General features: G+C 35.0%; 1 protein-coding gene across 1 annotated transcript in view; it reads left to right on the top strand.

Annotated features, from left to right (window-relative positions):
* Positions 1-20,460, top strand: part of LOC149804525 (basal body-orientation factor 1-like) — a 43,758-nt gene that overhangs the window by 17,948 nt on the left and 5,350 nt on the right. Inside the window, exons 8-9 of the mRNA XM_089941090.1 lie at positions 1,974-2,245; positions 7,102-7,254. Coding sequence (XP_089797216.1) covers positions 1,974-2,245; positions 7,102-7,254 — 425 coding nt within the window. The remainder of the gene's footprint in view (positions 1-1,973; positions 2,246-7,101; positions 7,255-20,460) is intronic.

Here is a 20,460-nt window from a genome sequence, read left to right as displayed (position 1 = left end):
GTCATTTTATTTAGACAATTGTCAGGGTAAAATAAGAGAGAGAAGAAGAAGAAGATGATGAAGTATATTTGAAAAATAGGTCTTTTCCTTTCATAGGGTAGAGAAATTTAAACTGGCTTAAATAAACATATTTTCAGTTAGCCTTTGGTTAATAGATTGATGATGGAGAAATAAGAGTAGCACATATCTAATTGAACATGGCAAAGTTATGATATGTGATGAGAATTGCATTTAATGGGGCCAGTGTGGCCCATGTACCATTAAAAAGCTGCAGTTTATTGTTGATAATATTGACTAAAGATATGGATCTGATATATTGTTTTCTCATTGTGGCTTATGTAATGTAAAAGTTAGAAATTACACTGTGATTGAGCTTCTGCATCTGAATGCACTCTGTTATCTTAATTCTTTACAATAATTGTCACCATTTGTTTCACATAATCCTCATATGCTGTCAGTGACCACATTGATTGTTGGTTGAGTATTAGTCATTTCAATCCCTTCAGTCTCCACAAGACCACTTTTTCATAATCTGTCACAAATTCCCTTCACTAAAATATCTCCATGTTAATGAATACTTTATTATAGTAATACATCATTTCTGTATAAATATCAAGGACAAGAAATTTGTTTGAGAGTCATACTTTTAAATGCAATTACTTATAAATGACTCAATTAAATGTTTATAATAAACAACAGATATCGGATTTTCTGTCTTCTAGGATTTGAAAATAAGTTTAAACACAAAACTGCCATAATTGAGGAATATAGCTTGCAACTCTACAATCCTGAGTTTACTCCCTTGTTCAAGCATTCATATTGGCAAGCAAGGTTGCATTTCCTCTGTGCACTCTTATTTGGTCCACTTCCAAAACTACATAAAGCTTACATCTAAGCAACCAAGATTAGGCTGCACAAAGATCTCTCTCACTATAATTCTCTTGAGGGGAGACATAACAGAGTTCTATGAAATAACCATGGTCACTTATGGTCACTTTATAATGAGGTTAATTATGCAGAGTACAGTGATCTCTCTCACTATAAAGCTGTTCAGGGGAGATGGAACATAATACTATGATATAGACATATTATCACCCTATTATAAGGTATATTATACGGATTACAGTAATCTCCCTTACTATAATGATGTTCGAAGGAGGCATAACAGAGTATTATGATATAGGCATATAATAAGGTACATTATATAAAATACAGTGATATCTCTCACTATAATGCTGTTCAGGGGAGACTGTGATAGTATATATGATATCATAGTGCTATGATATGGGCATAGTCACCTTATAATGAGGTACATTATACAGAGTACAGTGATCTCTTTCACTATAATGCTGCTCAGGGAGAGACATAAAAGAGTACAGTGATACAGTTATATAGTCACCTTTTAATAAAGTAAATTATATGGAAACACTATAATTGAACCAGTATAATTGGATATATTACCATAACTATGCTAGATAATAAACTGTGATATACTTAGGTGTTTATACTTAGGGACCAAGTTGTAAGAAGTAATTTTACAGTTGATGAGTGAGTGTGTGTGTGATTTGGATTTTTAACGTAGCTTTAACAAGTTTTCAGTCATATCGCTACGATGTTTGCAGTGTGGCAGTTTATAGTGATGGGCATCATGTCCCACCCAATCACATTATCCTGAGACCAGGCCGACCAGTCCTAATACTAACCTCTTAATGCTGAGTGCCAAGCAAGGCAGCTTTTAGTACCATTTTTTATAAGTCTTTGGTATGACTTATCTGGGGATCGAACCCACAACCTCCCACATCCGAGGCGGATGCTCTGACCACTAGGCCACTGGAGCGGTACACAATTGATGAAAAATAAACAAATACCACAGCACCATTTTCCATTCCATTTGATAACTCTGTATTGTCTGCATATTTTTTTTTTAAATTTGGAAAGTTATGAGTTCATTCAAACTTATATTTACTTTTCAGCTTCAGGAGAAAGTGGAGGTGTTAGAAAAATCACTCAGTCACATGTCTAGGGAATTTAACACAGAAAAAAAGTCCATTATGGAAACAGCCAGAATAGAAAGTGAGGCTGCCAAGATTGAGATTGTTAAATTACAGAGAGTGATTGAACTAAAAACCAAAGAAATGAACAAAGTGAAGAGGCTTGCTAAAAACATTCTGGATCAGAGGACAGAGCTGGAAAGATTCTTCCTGGAGTCCCTTGAGCAAGTGAAGTTAGAAATTGCTGCAAATCAGTGAGTAGCCTCCCTTTACTTTGAAAGTCTGACAGAGCTTGATTATCTTAAACACTATTTTACTGCTTGTTCTTTGATATCCTTCACCTGAAACAACCACCTCCTGCTGATTCTTGAACCAACTTTATTCATTTTAATTAGCAGGCTTTAAGTTGCAAAATGTAAAATTATACCTCTGTATAACAACATAACAAAAGTTGTTTCAGTATTAAAATGCATCAGCATCAGAAGCAAAGATTGTTCTAAGCTGATAACTGAGCAGCTAACAATAAAAAATACTTGCTGTAAATTATAATGTTTTAGTATATAATTGATAAATTCAACATATTGTGTGATAACAATTCATGATTGAGCCATTAGCAAAAGACTGGTATAGTATGTGTTGTTTAATGGCACCATTCATTGGAGAAAATGTGTTAATTGTCTTGCTGATTTGCACCAATTTATTGAAAACATAATTTACATTAATAGTTTAGGTCAGGCATGTGCAACCTACAGCTCACAGGCTGGATCTAGCATGTGACCTGGTTTTAATGGCTTTTTTACATCATAGGATGTGGCTTTTAAAAGCAGGCATTTGACCAGCACCCTGGAGGAAGTTGCACATGTCTGGTTTAAGTTTTGTCAGATTGAAATATTTCTGGACTATCTTCTTAGAATAAAAGGAATTTTGTAACACAGATTAGAAGATTAGAATGATTGTCAGGGTTACCACTTATTTCAAAAATATAAAGTCAGTTAAGATACAAACTGGACTCAACATGATTGAATAAGCATGGAAAATTAACTGGCAAGTCAACAAATGTTAATACATACAATTATTGAGACAAAGCTGAGAATACATGTACTTCAATTGACCATGTATTGAATAGCCCTGAGAAACAAAATACAATTGATCAAACCATGAATTGAATAGCCCTGAAAAAATAATAATACAACCCATGCACTTCAATCAGACCATGAATTGAATAGCCCTGAAACCATAATAATACAACCCAACACTTCAATCAGACCATGAATTGAATAGCCCTGAAAAAATAATAATACATATGACTGCTTCAGTAAAACCATGAATTGAATAGCCCTGAAAAAATGATAATACAACTCATGCACTTCAATCAGACCATGAATTGAATAGTCCTGGAAAAAAATACAATTGAACACTTCAATCAAACCATGAATTGAATAGCCCTGAAAAAATAATAATACAATCCATGCACTTCAATCAAACCATGAATTGAATAGCCCTGAAAAAATTAATAATACAACCTGTGCACTTCAGTCAGACCATGAATTGAATAGCCCTGAAATATAATTAAATCATACCATGAATTGAATAGTCCTGATAAATTAATAATACAACCCAACACTTCAATCAGACCATGAATTGAATAGCCCAGAAACAATAATAATGCAACTCAACACTTCAATCAGACCATGAATTGAATAGCCCAGAAACAATAATAATAATACAAACCAACACTTCAATCAGACCATGAATTGAATAGTCCTGATAAATTAATAATACAACCCAACACTTCAATCAGACCATGAATTGAATAGACCAGAAACAATAATAATACAAACCAACACTTCAATCAGACTATGAATTGAATAGCCCTGAAATAATAATAATACAACCCATGCACTTCAATCAGACCATGAATTGAATAGCCCAGAAACAATAATAATACAAACCAACACTTCAATCAGACCATGAATTGAATAGCCCAGAAACAATAATAATACAAACCAACACTTCAATCAGACCTTGAATTGAATAGCCCAGAAACAATAATAATACAAACCAACACTGCAATCAGACCATGAATTGAATAGCCCTGAAATAATAATAATACAACCCATGCACTTCAATCAGACCATGAATTGAATAGCCCTGAAACCATAATAATACAAACCAACACTTCAATCAGAATATGAATTGAATAGCCCAGAAACAATAATAATACAAACCAACACTTCAATCAGACCATGAATTGAAAAGCCCTGAAATAATAATAATACAACTGATGCACTTCAATCAGACCATGAATTGAATAGCCCAGAAACAATAATAATACAAACCAACACTTCAGTCAGACCATGAATTGAATAGCCCAGAAACAATAATAATACAAACCAACACTTCAGTCAGACCATGAATTGAATAGCCCTGAAATATAATTCAATCAGACCATGAATTGAATAGTCCCGATAAATTAATAATACAACCCAACACTTCAATCAGACCATGAATTGAACAGCCCTGAAATAATAATAATACAACCCATGGACTTCAATCAGACCATGAATTGAATAGCCCAGAAACAATAATAATACAAACCAACACTTCAATCAGACCATGAATTGAATAGCCCAGAAACAATAATAATACGAGCCAACACTTCAATCAGAATATGAATTGAATAGCCCAGAAACAATAATAATACAAACCAACACTTCAATCAGAATATGAATTGAATAGCCCAGAAACAATAATAATACAAACCAACACTTCAATCAGAATATGAATTGAATAGCCCAGAAACAATAATAATACAAACCAACACTTCAATCAGACCATGAATTGAATAGCCCTGAAACAATAATAATACAAACCAACACTTCAGTCAGACCATGAATTGATTAGCCCTGAAATAATAATAATACAGCCTATCAATACCACACTGTTTACTTAAGAAACCAAAATCAGAAATTTAGTTTCTATGTGCAAAATTAATAGCTTTTGTCGATGAAATAAAATCTTGTCTGCTGTCACTGTGCTTGCATGTGTATATGTATTAATAGGAATAAAATATAAAAACTACAGTTTAGAGGATAGATACATAGAAGGGTTAGCATAAAGATAACCTGCGATTTGTGTCTTGTTGGTTCAAATATGATTATTGATAACTGATTCTATGGACTTCTTTTTGGCAATAACAGCCAGTTTCTATGCATTTATGATAGTGTCAGAACTAGCTACTCTCCAGTTCTATTTGTTGTTGTTTTTGGTTCATATGATATAATCAATCTTCTCTTCTTTTTCTTGCAGCCCAGGCCTATTTAAGTAAAAATATTCCCACTTTTATTACAATCTTTTGAGTTTCTCATATTTATTGAAGTCATTTGTTTGTTCAGTTCATTTTTGTGTTGCATGCAAGTTTTCCTTGTACTTTTAAGTTTTCACACATTAACTCATTCTTATTGTAACATCAGCTTAAACCATGTGCTGTGATGCCAGGTGTCTGAGGTATATTGATTAAGCCGATGGTAGTACAAGATTGAAATTATCTTTGAGTTAAATGAATAATTTGACCATGATGAGCTGTTCCATCTGACCAGATTTGGTAACAAGTCATGCATCATGGCTATATGCTGCAGGTTTGAAACGATGTCAGAGATAATTATTCCGGAGTGTGTGACCATCTGACATTAAGGTATGGACAATATTCAGTTTTGGTATTGTTTTTTATAATACCCATGTAAAATGAATTCATCCCAGATGTTGACATATTCTAGGATGTCATGGCGCTTTACTCTTATCAGTTAAACACAAAAATCAGGCCGTTGTTGGGATTTCCTTATTGCTAATTTGCCCCATAGGACTGAAAATTGGATGTATGTTAAGTATACATCTGGCTATCCCTTAATGGTAGCCATTATCTGTTGCAGAAGAAAAGGATCTGCGAGAATTGTGTATGAATGTTTGATGATGTATTCACTATCCTTTTTTCTTTCTTCATGTTTCTATGTTCTAGTTTATGAGATTTACTTTAATAAAAAGTAGATACCATATACATGGTTATGATTTTTTAGCAGTGGAGAAATTTTAGTCATTTAGTAACATCAGATTGAGTTCTCTAAACAAAATTCCCTCAGTATTTCTTATCTGCTGAAATAAAATTTTGGCCAAAATTTGTTTAATTTTGTGAAATGTTAAAGTAAAAATATAAGGAAACAGTCTGCCATTTTATTTAATCTGAATGCTTTGGTAGTCTCAGTATATATGATAGTATATATGTCAGTACATATGGTAAAATGACTCAACAGTGTCTATAGTATCGTGACTAGATGTTTCTTTCTGTCTTCATAAGGACACCAAATCTTTGGTACTGATGATTCATTTACTGGCTTTAGTATTAAGTAGAGTTTATTAATCACTGTCATTGATCCTGTAATAATACAAAGTATTCATGGACTGCAAACTATCAACTGTTATGGATAGGATGGCTTGAAGGACTGTTCATATTGTATGACTGGTAATTATGAACATGCAGTAAACATTTATTCACTACAGAAGCAGCAGGATTTTTTTTTTATCCAATCCAAAAGCTTTGATTTATTAACAACATTGTAATGTTATTGTTCAGTGCACAATGTATGGCTGCAAATTTTAGACACCATAATCCAAAAAGATTTTTTGTACACAAGATACATAATTATTTATTTTTCTGTGAAGCTTAATTCCCAAAATTAAAATTTTCAGTTTATAGTACACCATAGGTAGTTCAGCTAAGGTTACTGGTGGATAAGTTTGAGACATGTTAGATTTTATATAACTATATTTATTCTACTAAAATCCCACACACTGTTTTTGTGGCAACATATTGGAAAAGATCTTTATCCACATCTATGAAAGAAATCATCTCTAGTCCAAACTGATTACCTGAAATTAAATATTCTGTATTTTTCCTGAATTTTGTATTTTTACAGGAGTTAGAAATGCTTATCCCTTTATGAATTGAATGGGCAAAAAGCTATATAATTTTTCTTCACATTTCAAATCTTGACACATATCCTTACATGTTGCTGTCTGTTACTTTCAGTTAGACATATATTCTTACATGTTGCAGGGTCCAATACAGAAGAGATGCTGAGCTAGCATACAACCAGAAAATGTTAGAGGCATATAAAGGCAAGGGAGAGTACCCTAAGATCAGGACCTTTAACAAGTCACATACCAGCACCAACAGTGTCTTCAAGGACCTGGAGGCTGCGGAAAACCTGTATGTCAACATGAGTACATGATTATGCACTCCTCCTCATGCTGCTAATAATAATACTACTATCACTACTACTATTAATGTTACTACTACTACTACTACTTATATTGCTACTACTAATACACTGTTGCTATTACTAATACTACTGTTACTACTAATACTACTATTGCTGCTACTAATACCCCTAGTACTGTTACTGCTACTGCTATTCCTGCTACTACCAGTAATGCTACTACTATTGCTGTTCCTGCTACTACTAATACTACTATTGATGCTACTAATAATACTACTATTGTTACTGCTAATAATGCTACTATTGCTACTACAACTAATACTACTATTGCTGCTACTACTAATGCTACTATTGATGCTACTACTAATACTATTTTTACTACTGCTAATACTACTATTGCATTTACTGCTAATACTACTATTGCTACTGCTACTAATACTACTACTACTGCTACTCATACTATTGCTGCTACTACTATAACTACTATTGATGCTACTACTAATACTACTATTATTACTACTGCTAATACTACTATTGCATCAGCTGCTAATACTACTATTGCTACTGCTAATACTACTACTACTGCTACTCATATTATTGCTGCTACTAATAATACTACTATTACTGCTACTACTAATAGTACTATTGCTACTGCTATTAATACTACTAATGCTGCTACTACTAATACTACTGTTGCTGCTATTACTAATACTAATATTGCTGCTACTGCTAATACTGCTATTGCAACTGCTATGAATACTACTATTGCTACTGCTACTACTATTGCTACTAATAATGCTGCTACTACTACAGCTATTGCTGCTACTACTAATACTATTGCTGCTGCTACTACTAATACTACTATTGCTGCTACTATTAATACTACTATTGCTGCTACTAGTAATACTACTATTGCTGCTACTACTACTGCTATTGCTGATACTAATACTACTACTAGTGCTGCTACTACTAATAATATTATTGTTACTGATCCTAATACCACTACTTCTGTTACTACTACTACAGCTGCTACTACTACTGCTGTTACTAATACTACTATAGCTACTTCTACTACTACTACTATTGCTGCTGCTACTAATATTACTGCTGCTGCTACTACTACTACTACTATTGTTACTACTACTACTACAACTACTACTCCTACTGTTACTACTAATACCACTGCTACTCCTAATATTAATAACTCCAAGCTGCATAACATAACAGAACTTCAGTGATAATACTAATACTACTAACACCAACAATACCACAACTCTATCAGCACTGCCTTTACTGCCACTGTTACTAGTTGAAACATTTCACAAATATATGAACACATTACCTTTCCAGTATTTTACAGCTAAATAACTTGGTATATTTAGTTGCGGAACAAGTCCAGTTAATACTCATTAATTCTGCAGGAACTGAAACCAAATTTGAAGATGACACAAACACCAATACATTTTTAAAGTTGTGTGTATGTTTTTTTCAGGCACAAATACAAAAAATGAGAACATAGAAACAAATTTGTCACTGATCTGTCATCAGTATTTGTAATATAGATAATGAAAATATGCTTATATGTATAACTTGATTACAAAGATGCATAAGCCTCAATTGAAAAATTCAATTATTGAAACTACTAGTATATAGATTAACAGCTACACATATAATTGTCTATTTATAAGTAACACCCCCCACACCCCTACCTACCTACCTGTGCAGTGTATTACTTTTTATTCTATCCAGTCTTATTTAATGCCTTGGATTTGAAAGCCAATAGGATATGTAATATCTAAATGAATAATCCAGTAATTTTATATAAGTGGTCTATTTATCTCCCTTTACACAATATCAAATATTATTCATAATAAAGGCATTCTTAATAAAGCCTGCCGTAGATGATTATTTTTATTAAAATCACCAGAGAAGAACTGGATATCCATAAAAGTGTTAATATGAAAACAGTAATTTATTCTGTTTGGACCTTGTTTGGTCTGGCCCTGCAGCTGGTACTGTTCTATTTGGGCCTTCTTTGGCCTGGCCCTACAGCTGGTACTGTTCTATTGGACCTTGTTTGGCCCGGCCTTACAGGTGGTACTATTCTTTATCTTTAGTGGTACTAGTTAAATCATTCTTTTAGAAACTTGCCTAGCCTGACTCAACAGGTGGTATTAGTTTATTCATTCCTTTATAAACTTGTCTGGCCTGGCCTTACAGAAGGTACTAGTTATGTCATTCATTTAGAAACTTGTCTGGCCTGGTCATACATGTGGTACTAGTTTGTTTGTTCTTTTATAAACTTGTTTTGCCTGGCTGTACAGGTGGTTGTCGTTAGTTAGTTCAGTTTGTAGAAACTTGTCCGGCCTGGCCTGTTTGGTGGTGTTAATTAATTCATTCTTTTAGAAATGTGTCAGGCCTGGATCTAGATGTGGTACTAATTTATTCATTCTTTTAGAAACTTGTGTGGCCTGGCCTTGCAGATGGACTAGTTAATTCATTCTTTTAGAAACTTGTCTGGCTAGGCCCTACAGGTGGTACTAATTTTAGTCTTCATGAAGAAAAATGTTTCCATCTGCATGCAGTTCATCAGATTCCTTCATGGCATTTATTGTTAATGAATATATACAAGTCCAGATGAAGGACATCAGATTCCTTCATGACATGCATTTCAACAAGTATATACAAGTCTTTTGTTCAATAAAATTAATTTATTATAGAACAAGCCTACAGAACACTGGTCAGATTAGTTTATCAGTTCCCTATATTGACAAGAATCATTGTTTGTACTGTAAAGATTATTTTATAACTTCATATCTGATTTCAATCAAGTCAGTACATAGTCTGTACATTCTGTTCTCAAAATGTTTCATTATATCTTGAACCATGTGTGTAAGATTTCCTTTGTAGTTTCTTTTTGATGTTGTTCAGCACATACTGTAATATGTCTAGCTGTAAGTGTTTAGTATGCATGGTTCAATACATACCGATATAAGTCCAGCAGTAAGTGTTTAGTATGCATGGTTCATTACATACTGTAATATGTCTAGCTGTAAGTGTTTAGTATGCATGGTTCAGTACATACTGTAATATGTCTAGCTGTAAGTGTTTAGTATGCATGGTTCAGTACCTACTGTAATATGCCTAGCTATAAGTGTTTAGTATGCATGGTTCAGTACCTACTGTAATATGCCTAATTATAAGTGTTTAGTATGCATGGTTCAGTACATACTGTAATATGTCTAGCTGTAAGTGTTTAGTATGCATGGTTCAATACATACCGATATAAGTCCAGCAGTAAGTGTTTAGTATGCATGGTTCAGTACATACTGTAATATGTCTAGCTGTAAGTGTTTAGTATGCACGGTTCAGTACCTACTGTAATATGCCTAGCTATAAGTGTTTAGTATGCATGGTTCAGTACCTACTGTAATATGCCTAGCTATAAGTGTTTAGTATGCATGGTTCAGTACATACTGTAATATGTCTAGCTGTAGGTGTTTAGTATGCACGGTTCAGTACCTACTGTAATATGCCTAGCTATAAGTGTTTAGTATGCATGGTTCAGTACATACTGTAATATGTCTAGCTGTAGGTGTTTAGTATGCACGGTTCAGTACCTACTGTAATATGCCTAGCTATAAGTGTTTAGTATGCATGGTTCAGTACATACTGTAATATGTCTAGCTGTAGGTGTTTAGTATGCATGGTTCAGTACATACTGTAATATGTCTAGCTGTAGGTGTTTAGTATGCACGGTTCAGTACCTACTGTAATATGCCTAGCTATAAGTGTTTAGTATGCATGGTTCAGTACATACTGTAATATGTCTAGCTGTAGGTGTTTAGTATGCACGGTTCAGTACCTACTGTAATATGCCTAGCTATAAGTGTTTAGTATGCACGGTTCAGTACCTACTGTAATATGCCTAGCTATAAGTGTTTAGTATGCATGGTTCAGTACATACTGTAATATGTCTAGCTGTAGGTGTTTAGTATGCACGGTTCAGTACCTACTGTAATATGCCTAGCTATAAGTGTTTAGTATGCACGGTTCAGTACCTACTGTAATATGCCTAGCTATAAGTGTTTAGTATGCATGGTTCATTACATACCGATATAAGTCTAGCAGTAAGTGTTTAGTATGCATGGTTCAGTACATACTGTAATATGTCTAGCTGTAAGTGTTTAGTATGCACGGTTCAGTACCTACTGTAATATGTCTAGCTTTAAGTGTTTAGTATGCATGGTTCAGTACATACTGTAATATGTCTAGCTGTAAGTGTTTAGTATGCATGTTTCTGTTTAGATAACAAAACCTTCATATAAGTACTTGAGGAAGTTTAGTAAATAATTTCTGTCATTGTTTGAGATAGTTTCAAAAAAACACATGTCCATGTTTTTAAAAGCCAGGAAAATAATTTTTCATAACCCTCATAATCTTAGATTACTTCTTCAGTTAGTGTTCATTCCATTTTACCACTACCACAAATCTATGTTTTTCTAATTTAGCCCAGCACCATAGCCTCAACACTATTTCCCACTCCCCAAAAGCTTTCCTTTTTTATTTTTATTTGAGCCCCTGTTTTTTTCTGTTTAACATGATCTCAACACTATTTACCACTGCTCCAAGTCAATGCTTTTCTGTGTGAGCCTGGCTCCCTAGCATCAACACAGCCTATGCCCTAAATCCATGCTTTTCTGTGTGAGCCTCACTCTGTAGTTTTTGGCTTCATAGTCTAAACACTATTTATCACTACTCTAAACCTGTGATTTTTATTTGAGTCTGGCTATGTGGTCTCAACACTATTTACCACTACTCCAAACCCATACAGTTCTGTTTGAGCCTGGGTCCATAGTCTCAACACTATTTACCACTACTCCAAACCCATACAGTTCTGTTTGAGCCTGGGTCCATAGTCTCAACACTATTTACCACTACTCCAAACCCATACAGTTCTGTTTGAGCCTGGGTCCATAGTCTCAACACTATTTACCACTACTCCAAACCCATACAGTTCTGTTTGAGCCTGGGTCCATAGTCTCAACACTATTTACCACTACTCCAAACCCATACAGTTCTGTTTGAGCCTGGGTCCATAGTCTCAACTCTATTTACCACTACTCCAAACCCATGCAGTTCTGTTTGAGCCTGGGTCCATAGTCTCAACACTATTTACCACTACTCCAAACCCATGCAGTTCTTTTTGAGCCTGGGTCCATAGACAACTCTATTTACCACTACTCCAAACCCATGCAGTTCTGTTTGAGCCTGGGTCCATAGTCTCAACACTATTTACCACTACTCCAAACCCATACAGTTCTGTTTGAGCCTGGGTCCATAGTCTCAACACTATTTACCACTACTCCAAACCCATACAGTTCTGTTTGAGCCTGGGTCCATAGTCTCAACACTATTTACCACTACTCCAAACCCATACAGTTCTGTTTGAGCCTGGGTCCATAGTCTCAACACTATTTACCACTACTCCAAACCCATACAGTTCTGTTTGAGCCTGGGTCCATAGTCTCAACTCTATTTACCACTACTCCAAACCCATGCAGTTCTGTTTGAGCCTGGGTCCATAGTCTCAACACTATTTACCACTACTCCAAACCCATGCAGTTCTTTTTGAGCCTGGGTCCATAGACAACTCTATTTACCACTACTCCAAACCCATGCAGTTCTGTTTGAGCCTGGGTCCATAGTCTCAACACTATTTACCACTACTCCAAACCCATACAGTTCTGTTTGAGCCTGGGTCCATAGTCTCAACACTATTTACCACTACTCCAAACCCATACAGTTCTGTTTGAGCCTGGGTCCATAGTCTCAACACTATTTACCACTACTCCAAACCCATACAGTTCTGTTTGAGCCTGGGTCCATAGTCTCAACACTATTTACCACTACTCCAAACCCATACAGTTCTGTTTGAGCCTGGGTCCATAGTCTCAACTCTATTTACCACTACTCCAAACCCATGCAGTTCTGTTTGAGCCTGGGTCCATAGTCTCAACACTATTTACCACTACTCCAAACCCATGCAGTTCTTTTTGAGCCTGGGTCCATAGACAACTCTATTTACCACTACTCCAAACCCATGCAGTTCTGTTTGAGCCTGGGCCCATAGTCTCAACACTATTTACCACTACTCCAAACCCATGCAGTTCTTTTTGAGCCTGGGTCCATAGACAACTCTATTTACCACTACTCCAAACCCATGCAGTTCTGTTTGAGCCTGGGCCCATAGTCTCAACACTATTTACCACTACTCCAAACCCATGCAGTTCTGTTTGAGCCTGGGTCCATAGTCTCAACACTATTTACCACTACTCCAAACCCATGCAGTTCTGTTTGAGCCTGGGTCCATAGTCTCAACACTATTTACCACTACTCCAAACCCATACAGTTCTGTTTGAGCCTGGGTCCATAGTCTCAACTCTATTACCACTACTCCAAACCCATACAGTTCTGTTTGAGCCTGGGTCCATAGTCTCAACACTATTTACCACTACTCCAAACCCATACAGTTCTGTTTGAGCCTGGGTCCATAGTCTCAACACTATTTACCACTACTCCAAACCCATACAGTTCTGTTTGAGCCTGGGTCCATAGTCTCAACACTATTTACCACTACTCCAAACCCATACAGTTCTGTTTGAGCCTGGGTCCATAGTCTCAACTCTATTTACCACTACTCCAAACCCATGCAGTTCTGTTTGAGCCTGGGTCCATAGTCTCAACACTATTTACCACTACTCCAAACCCATGCAGTTCTTTTTGAGCCTGGGTCCATAGACAACTCTATTTACCACTACTCCAAACCCATGCAGTTCTGTTTGAGCCTGGGTCCATAGTCTCAACACTATTTACCACTACTCCAAACCCATACAGTTCTGTTTGAGCCTGGGTCCATAGTCTCAACACTATTTACCACTACTCCAAACCCATACAGTTCTGTTTGAGCCTGGGTCCATAGTCTCAACACTATTTACCACTACTCCAAACCCATACAGTTCTGTTTGAGCCTGGGTCCATAGTCTCAACACTATTTACCACTACTCCAAACCCATACAGTTCTGTTTGAGCCTGGGTCCATAGTCTCAACTCTATTTACCACTACTCCAAACCCATGCAGTTCTGTTTGAGCCTGGGTCCATAGTCTCAACACTATTTACCACTACTCCAAACCCATGCAGTTCTTTTTGAGCCTGGGTCCATAGACAACTCTATTTACCACTACTCCAAACCCATGCAGTTCTGTTTGAGCCTGGGTCCATAGTCTCAACACTATTTACCACTACTCCAAACCCATACAGTTCTGTTTGAGCCTGGGTCCATAGTCTCAACACTATTTACCACTACTCCAAACCCATACAGTTCTGTTTGAGCCTGGGTCCATAGTCTCAACACTATTTACCACTACTCCAAACCCATACAGTTCTGTTTGAGCCTGGGTCCATAGTCTCAACACTATTTACCACTACTCCAAACCCATACAGTTCTGTTTGAGCCTGGGTCCATAGTCTCAACTCTATTTACCACTACTCCAAACCCATGCAGTTCTGTTTGAGCCTGGGTCCATAGTCTCAACACTATTTACCACTACTCCAAACCCATGCAGTTCTTTTTGAGCCTGGGTCCATAGACAACTCTATTTACCACTACTCCAAACCCATGCAGTTCTGTTTGAGCCTGGGCCCATAGTCTCAACACTATTTACCACTACTCCAAACCCATGCAGTTCTTTTTGAGCCTGGGTCCATAGACAACTCTATTTACCACTACTCCAAACCCATGCAGTTCTGTTTGAGCCTGGGCCCATAGTCTCAACACTATTTACCACTACTCCAAACCCATGCAGTTCTGTTTGAGCCTGGGTCCATAGTCTCAACACTATTTACCACTACTCCAAACCCATGCAGTTCTGTTTGAGCCTGGGTCCATAGTCTCAACACTATTTACCACTACTCCAAACCCATACAGTTCTGTTTGAGCCTGGGTCCATAGTCTCAACTCTATTACCACTACTCCAAACCCATACAGTTCTGTTTGAGCCTGGGTCCATAGTCTCAACACTATTTACCACTACTCCAAACCCATACAGTTCTGTTTGAGCCTGGGTCCATAGTCTCAACACTATTTACCACTACTCCAAACCCATGCAGTTCTGTTTGAGCCTGGGTCCATAGTCTCAACTCTATTTACCACTACTCCAAACCCATGCAGTTCTGTTTGAGCCTGGGTCCATAGTCTCAACACTATTTACCACTACTCCAAACCCATGCAGTTCTGTTTGAGCCTGGGTCCATAGTCTCAACTCTATTTACCACTACTCCAAACCCATGCAGTTCTGTTTGAGCCTGGGTCCATAGTCTCAACTCTATTTACCACTACTCCAAACCCATGCAGTTCTGTTTGAGCCTGGGTCCATAGTCTCAACACTATTTACCACTACTCCAAACCCATACAGTTCTGTTTGAGCCTGGTCCATAGTCTCAACACTATTTACCACTACTCCAAACCCATACAGTTCTGTTTGAGCCTGGGTCCATAGTCTCAACACTATTTACCACTACTCCAAACCCATGCAGTTCTGTTTGAGCCTGGGTCCATAGTCTCAACACTATTTACCACTACTCCAAACCCATGCAGTTCTGTTTGAGCCTGGGTCCATAGTCTCAACACTATTTACCACTACTCCAAACCCATGCAGTTCTGTTTGAGCCTGGGTCCATAGTCTCCACTCTATTTACCACTACTCCAAACCCATACAGTTCTGTTTGAGTCAGGGTCCATAGTCTCAACTCTATTTACCACTACTCCAAACCCATACAGTTCTGTTTGAGCCTGGGTCCATAGTCTCAACTCTATTTACCACTACTCCAAACCCATGCAGTTCTGTTTGAGCCTGGGTCCATAGTCTCAACACTATTTACCACTACTCCAAACCCATGCAGTTCTGTTTGAGCCTGGGTCCATAGTCTCAACACTATTTACCACTACTCCAAACCCATACAGTTCTGTTTGAGCCTGGGTCCATAGTCTCAACTCTATTTACCACTACTCCAAAGCCATGCAGTTCTGTTTGAGCCTGGGTCCATAGTCTCAACACTATTTACCACTACTCCAAACCCATACAGTTCTGTTTGAGCCTGGGTCCATAGTCTCAACTCTATTTACCACTACTCCAAACCCATGCAGTTCTGTTTGAGCCTGGGTCCATAGTCTCAACACTATTTACCACTACTCCAAACCCATGCAGTTCTGTTTGAGTCTGGCTCTGAAGTTGTTTTACATTATCCAAATTTTTAAAATATGCAGAATAATCAGAGCTAAGATAATGCTAAATATTCTTCAAATAATTAACAATGTTTACATGTTGAGTCATTTGTTCCAAATTTGTGTACAGGATATTTCATTATAGAGGGTCCTTTTATAGTTTGTATTCAGAGGTCTCTGCATATTGTTGCAACATATTCAGTGGTTCCACATCTCTGATCAAATGTTATTGAAGCTGAATTGCTATATTTGATGTTAACAAATAGCAATACTTCAACATTTCACCTGCAAAGTGTGTGTATTGGTTGTGGAAATCAATTAAAGCGCCATCGTCAGTTATTACCAACAAAAAAAGTGCTATGTGAGACTTAAGGAAATAAAAAAATGCCATTAGTTAAAATTGCTATTTATGTACAAACACATCGATTGCATGATGAAAATTTACATGGCAGTCTTGTTAAAAGATATATGGCTTTCATATAGTATTTAATATATACAAAATACTTCTCACTTCATATAGTATTTAGTATACATAAAATATTGTTTTCATATAGTATTCAATATACATAAATATTTCTCTCACCATAAAACATTAAATATAAATAAACTATTCTGTTCAGATATAGTATTCAATATACACAGAATATTTCTCTTCATATATTATTCAGTATACATAAAATATTCTGTTTTCATATAGTATTCAATATACAGAAAATATTCTATCTTTATTTTGTATTCTATATCCATAAAATATTGTCTTTGTGTAGTATTTGATAGACTTAAAATATTCTCATTTGATATAGTATTCAGTATACATCAGATATTCTCACTTCATATATTATTCAACATGCATCAAATATACTCACTTCATGTAGTATTCAATATGCATCAAATATACTCACTTCATGTAGCATTCAATATACATCAAATATTCTCACTTCATGTAATATTCAATATACATCAAATATACTCACTTCATGTAATATTCAATATACATCAAATATACTCACTTCATGTAGCATTCAATATACATCAAATATACTCACTTCATGTAGTATTCAATATACATCAAATATACTCACTTCATGTAGTATTCAATATACATCAAATATACTCACTTCATGTAATATTCAATATACATCAAATATACTCACTTCATGTAATATTCAATATACATCAAATATACTCACTTCATGTAGCATTCAATATACATCAAATATACTCACTTCATGTAGTATTCAATATACATCAAATATACTCACTTCATGTAATATTCAATATACATCAAATATACTCACTTCATGTAATATTCAATATACATCAAATATACTCACTTCATGTAGCATTCAATATACATCAAATATACTCACTTCATGTAATATTCAATATACATCAAATATACTCACTTCATGTAGCATTCAATATACATCAAATATACTCACTTCATGTAGTATTCAATATACGTCAAATATACTCACTTCATGTAGCATTCAATATACGTCAAATATACTCACTTCATGTAGTATTCAATATACGTCAAATATACTCACTTCATGTAGTATTCAATATACATCAAATATACTCACTTCATGTAATATTCAATATACATCAAATATACTCACTTCATGTAATATTCAATATACATCAAATATACTCACTTCATGTAATATTCAATATACATCAAATATACTCACTTCATGTAGTATTCAATATACGTCAAATATACTCACTTCATGTAGTATTCAATATACATCAAATATACTCACTTCATGTAGTATTCAATATACAGAAAATATTCTATCTTTATTTTGTATTCTATATCCATAAAATATTGTCTTTGTGTAGTATTTGATAGACTTAAAATATTCTCATTTGATATAGTGTTCAATATACATCAAATATATTCACTTCATGTAGCATTCAATATACATCAAATATACTCACTTCATGTAATATTCAGTATACATCAAATATACTCACTTCATCTAGTATTCAATATACATCAAATATACTCACTTCATGTAATATTCAATATACATCAAATATTCTCACTTCATATATTATTCAATATACATAAAAAATATACTCACTTCATGTAGCATTCAATATACATCAAATATACTCACTTCATGTAATATTCAATATACATCAAATATACTCACTTCATGTAGTATTCAATATACATCATATATTCTCACTTCATGTAATATTCAATATACATCAAATATTCTGACTTCATATATTATTCAATATACATAAAAATATACTCACTTCATGTAGTATTCAATTTACATCAAATATTCTCACTTCATATAGTATTCAATATACATAAAAAATATACTTCATGTATTCGATATACATCAAATATACTCACTTCATATAGTATTCAATATACATCAGATATTCTCACTTCATGTAGTATTCAATATTATTTTATATACATCAAATATACTACTTCATGTAGTATTTAATATACAATAGATATTCTCACTTCATGTAGTATTTAAAACTATTATTCGATATACATCAAATATACTCACATCATGTAGCATTATTATTCAATATACATCAGATATTCTCACTTCATGTAGTATTCAATATACATCAAATATACTCACTTCATGTAGTATTCAGTATACATCAAATATTCTCACTACATGTAGTTCAACATACAAAAGAAGGGTTTAACTTTCAACCAGTTTCACCCATATTCAGCAGAAATTGTCACACATGAAGCTTGTTTTGCTACACTTGTACACAATATACATGAAGTTTGTTTTGCTACACTTGTACACAATATACATGAAGTTTGTTTTGCTACATTTGTACACAATATACATGAAGCTTGTTTTGTGACACCCTTTACACAATATACATGAAGCGTGCTTTGCTACACTTGTACACAATATACATGAAGCTTGTTTTGCTACACTTGTACACAATATACATGAAGCTTGTTTTGCTACACTTGTACACAATATACATGAAGCTTGTTTTGCTACACTTGTACACAATATACATGAAGCTTGTTTTGCTACACTTTTATACAATATACATGAAGCAAATTTTGCTACACTTGTGCACAATGTACATGAAGCTTGTTTTGCTACACTTGTACACAATATACATGAAGCTTTATTTGCTACACTTGTACAAAATATACATGAAGCTTGTTTTGTTACACTTGTACACAGTATAGATAAAGCTTGTTTTGCTACACTTGTACACAATATACATGAATCTTATTTTACTACACATGTACATAATATACATTAAATTTTATAGTACAATTTGTACACCAATAAGACAAGGTATCATGTATAGGTATGGACATGCCTTATTTACAAGAATATTAGTTGTTGTTGTTGTTGTTATAGGATTTAACGCCATTTTTCAGCACAAGAATATTAGTAGAACAGTCCCATATTTGCAGATTTGGGGATACAAATGGTGGCTTATATTTTAATATTCATTCTACTTGTTCCACCCCCAAATCCCTGTCAGATAGTGGACTACTTTTGCAAAAGTTATGAACAAAATATATATATATATATATATTCTTTCTACTAATATATATATTAAAAATGAGTCTATAAACAGTTACGAAACAGGCGCCATTCTCCAGGGGCGTGGAGAGACCTAGGGCCAAAGCTGGTTTCGTAAGTGACTTTACCTTTCAAATCAAGAATGTGTATGGAGTTTGTACTTATAGGGAGTGCATTACAGTGGTTTCCAAGGTATGACCTAGAGACTGAGCCCCATCAGAGTAAGGAGGATAGGAATGACCCAGGACCAGTGTTGTTGTTTTTTATCAGATTAGTTGTCCTTAAAATAAATGCATAGACAGATGAGTGCATCATGGCAAACATGGATTGAATTCTTTGAAAATATGTAGCAATTAGGGATGACCC

Source organism: Sinohyriopsis cumingii, chromosome 2 (assembly GCF_028554795.1).
Source record: "Sinohyriopsis cumingii isolate HCF-2022 chromosome 2, ASM2855479v2, whole genome shotgun sequence".
NCBI classification, from domain to species: domain Eukaryota; kingdom Metazoa; phylum Mollusca; class Bivalvia; order Unionida; family Unionidae; genus Sinohyriopsis; species Sinohyriopsis cumingii.
Note: the sequence above shows the minus strand (reverse complement) of the source record. Positions and strands in the feature narration are given on the sequence as shown.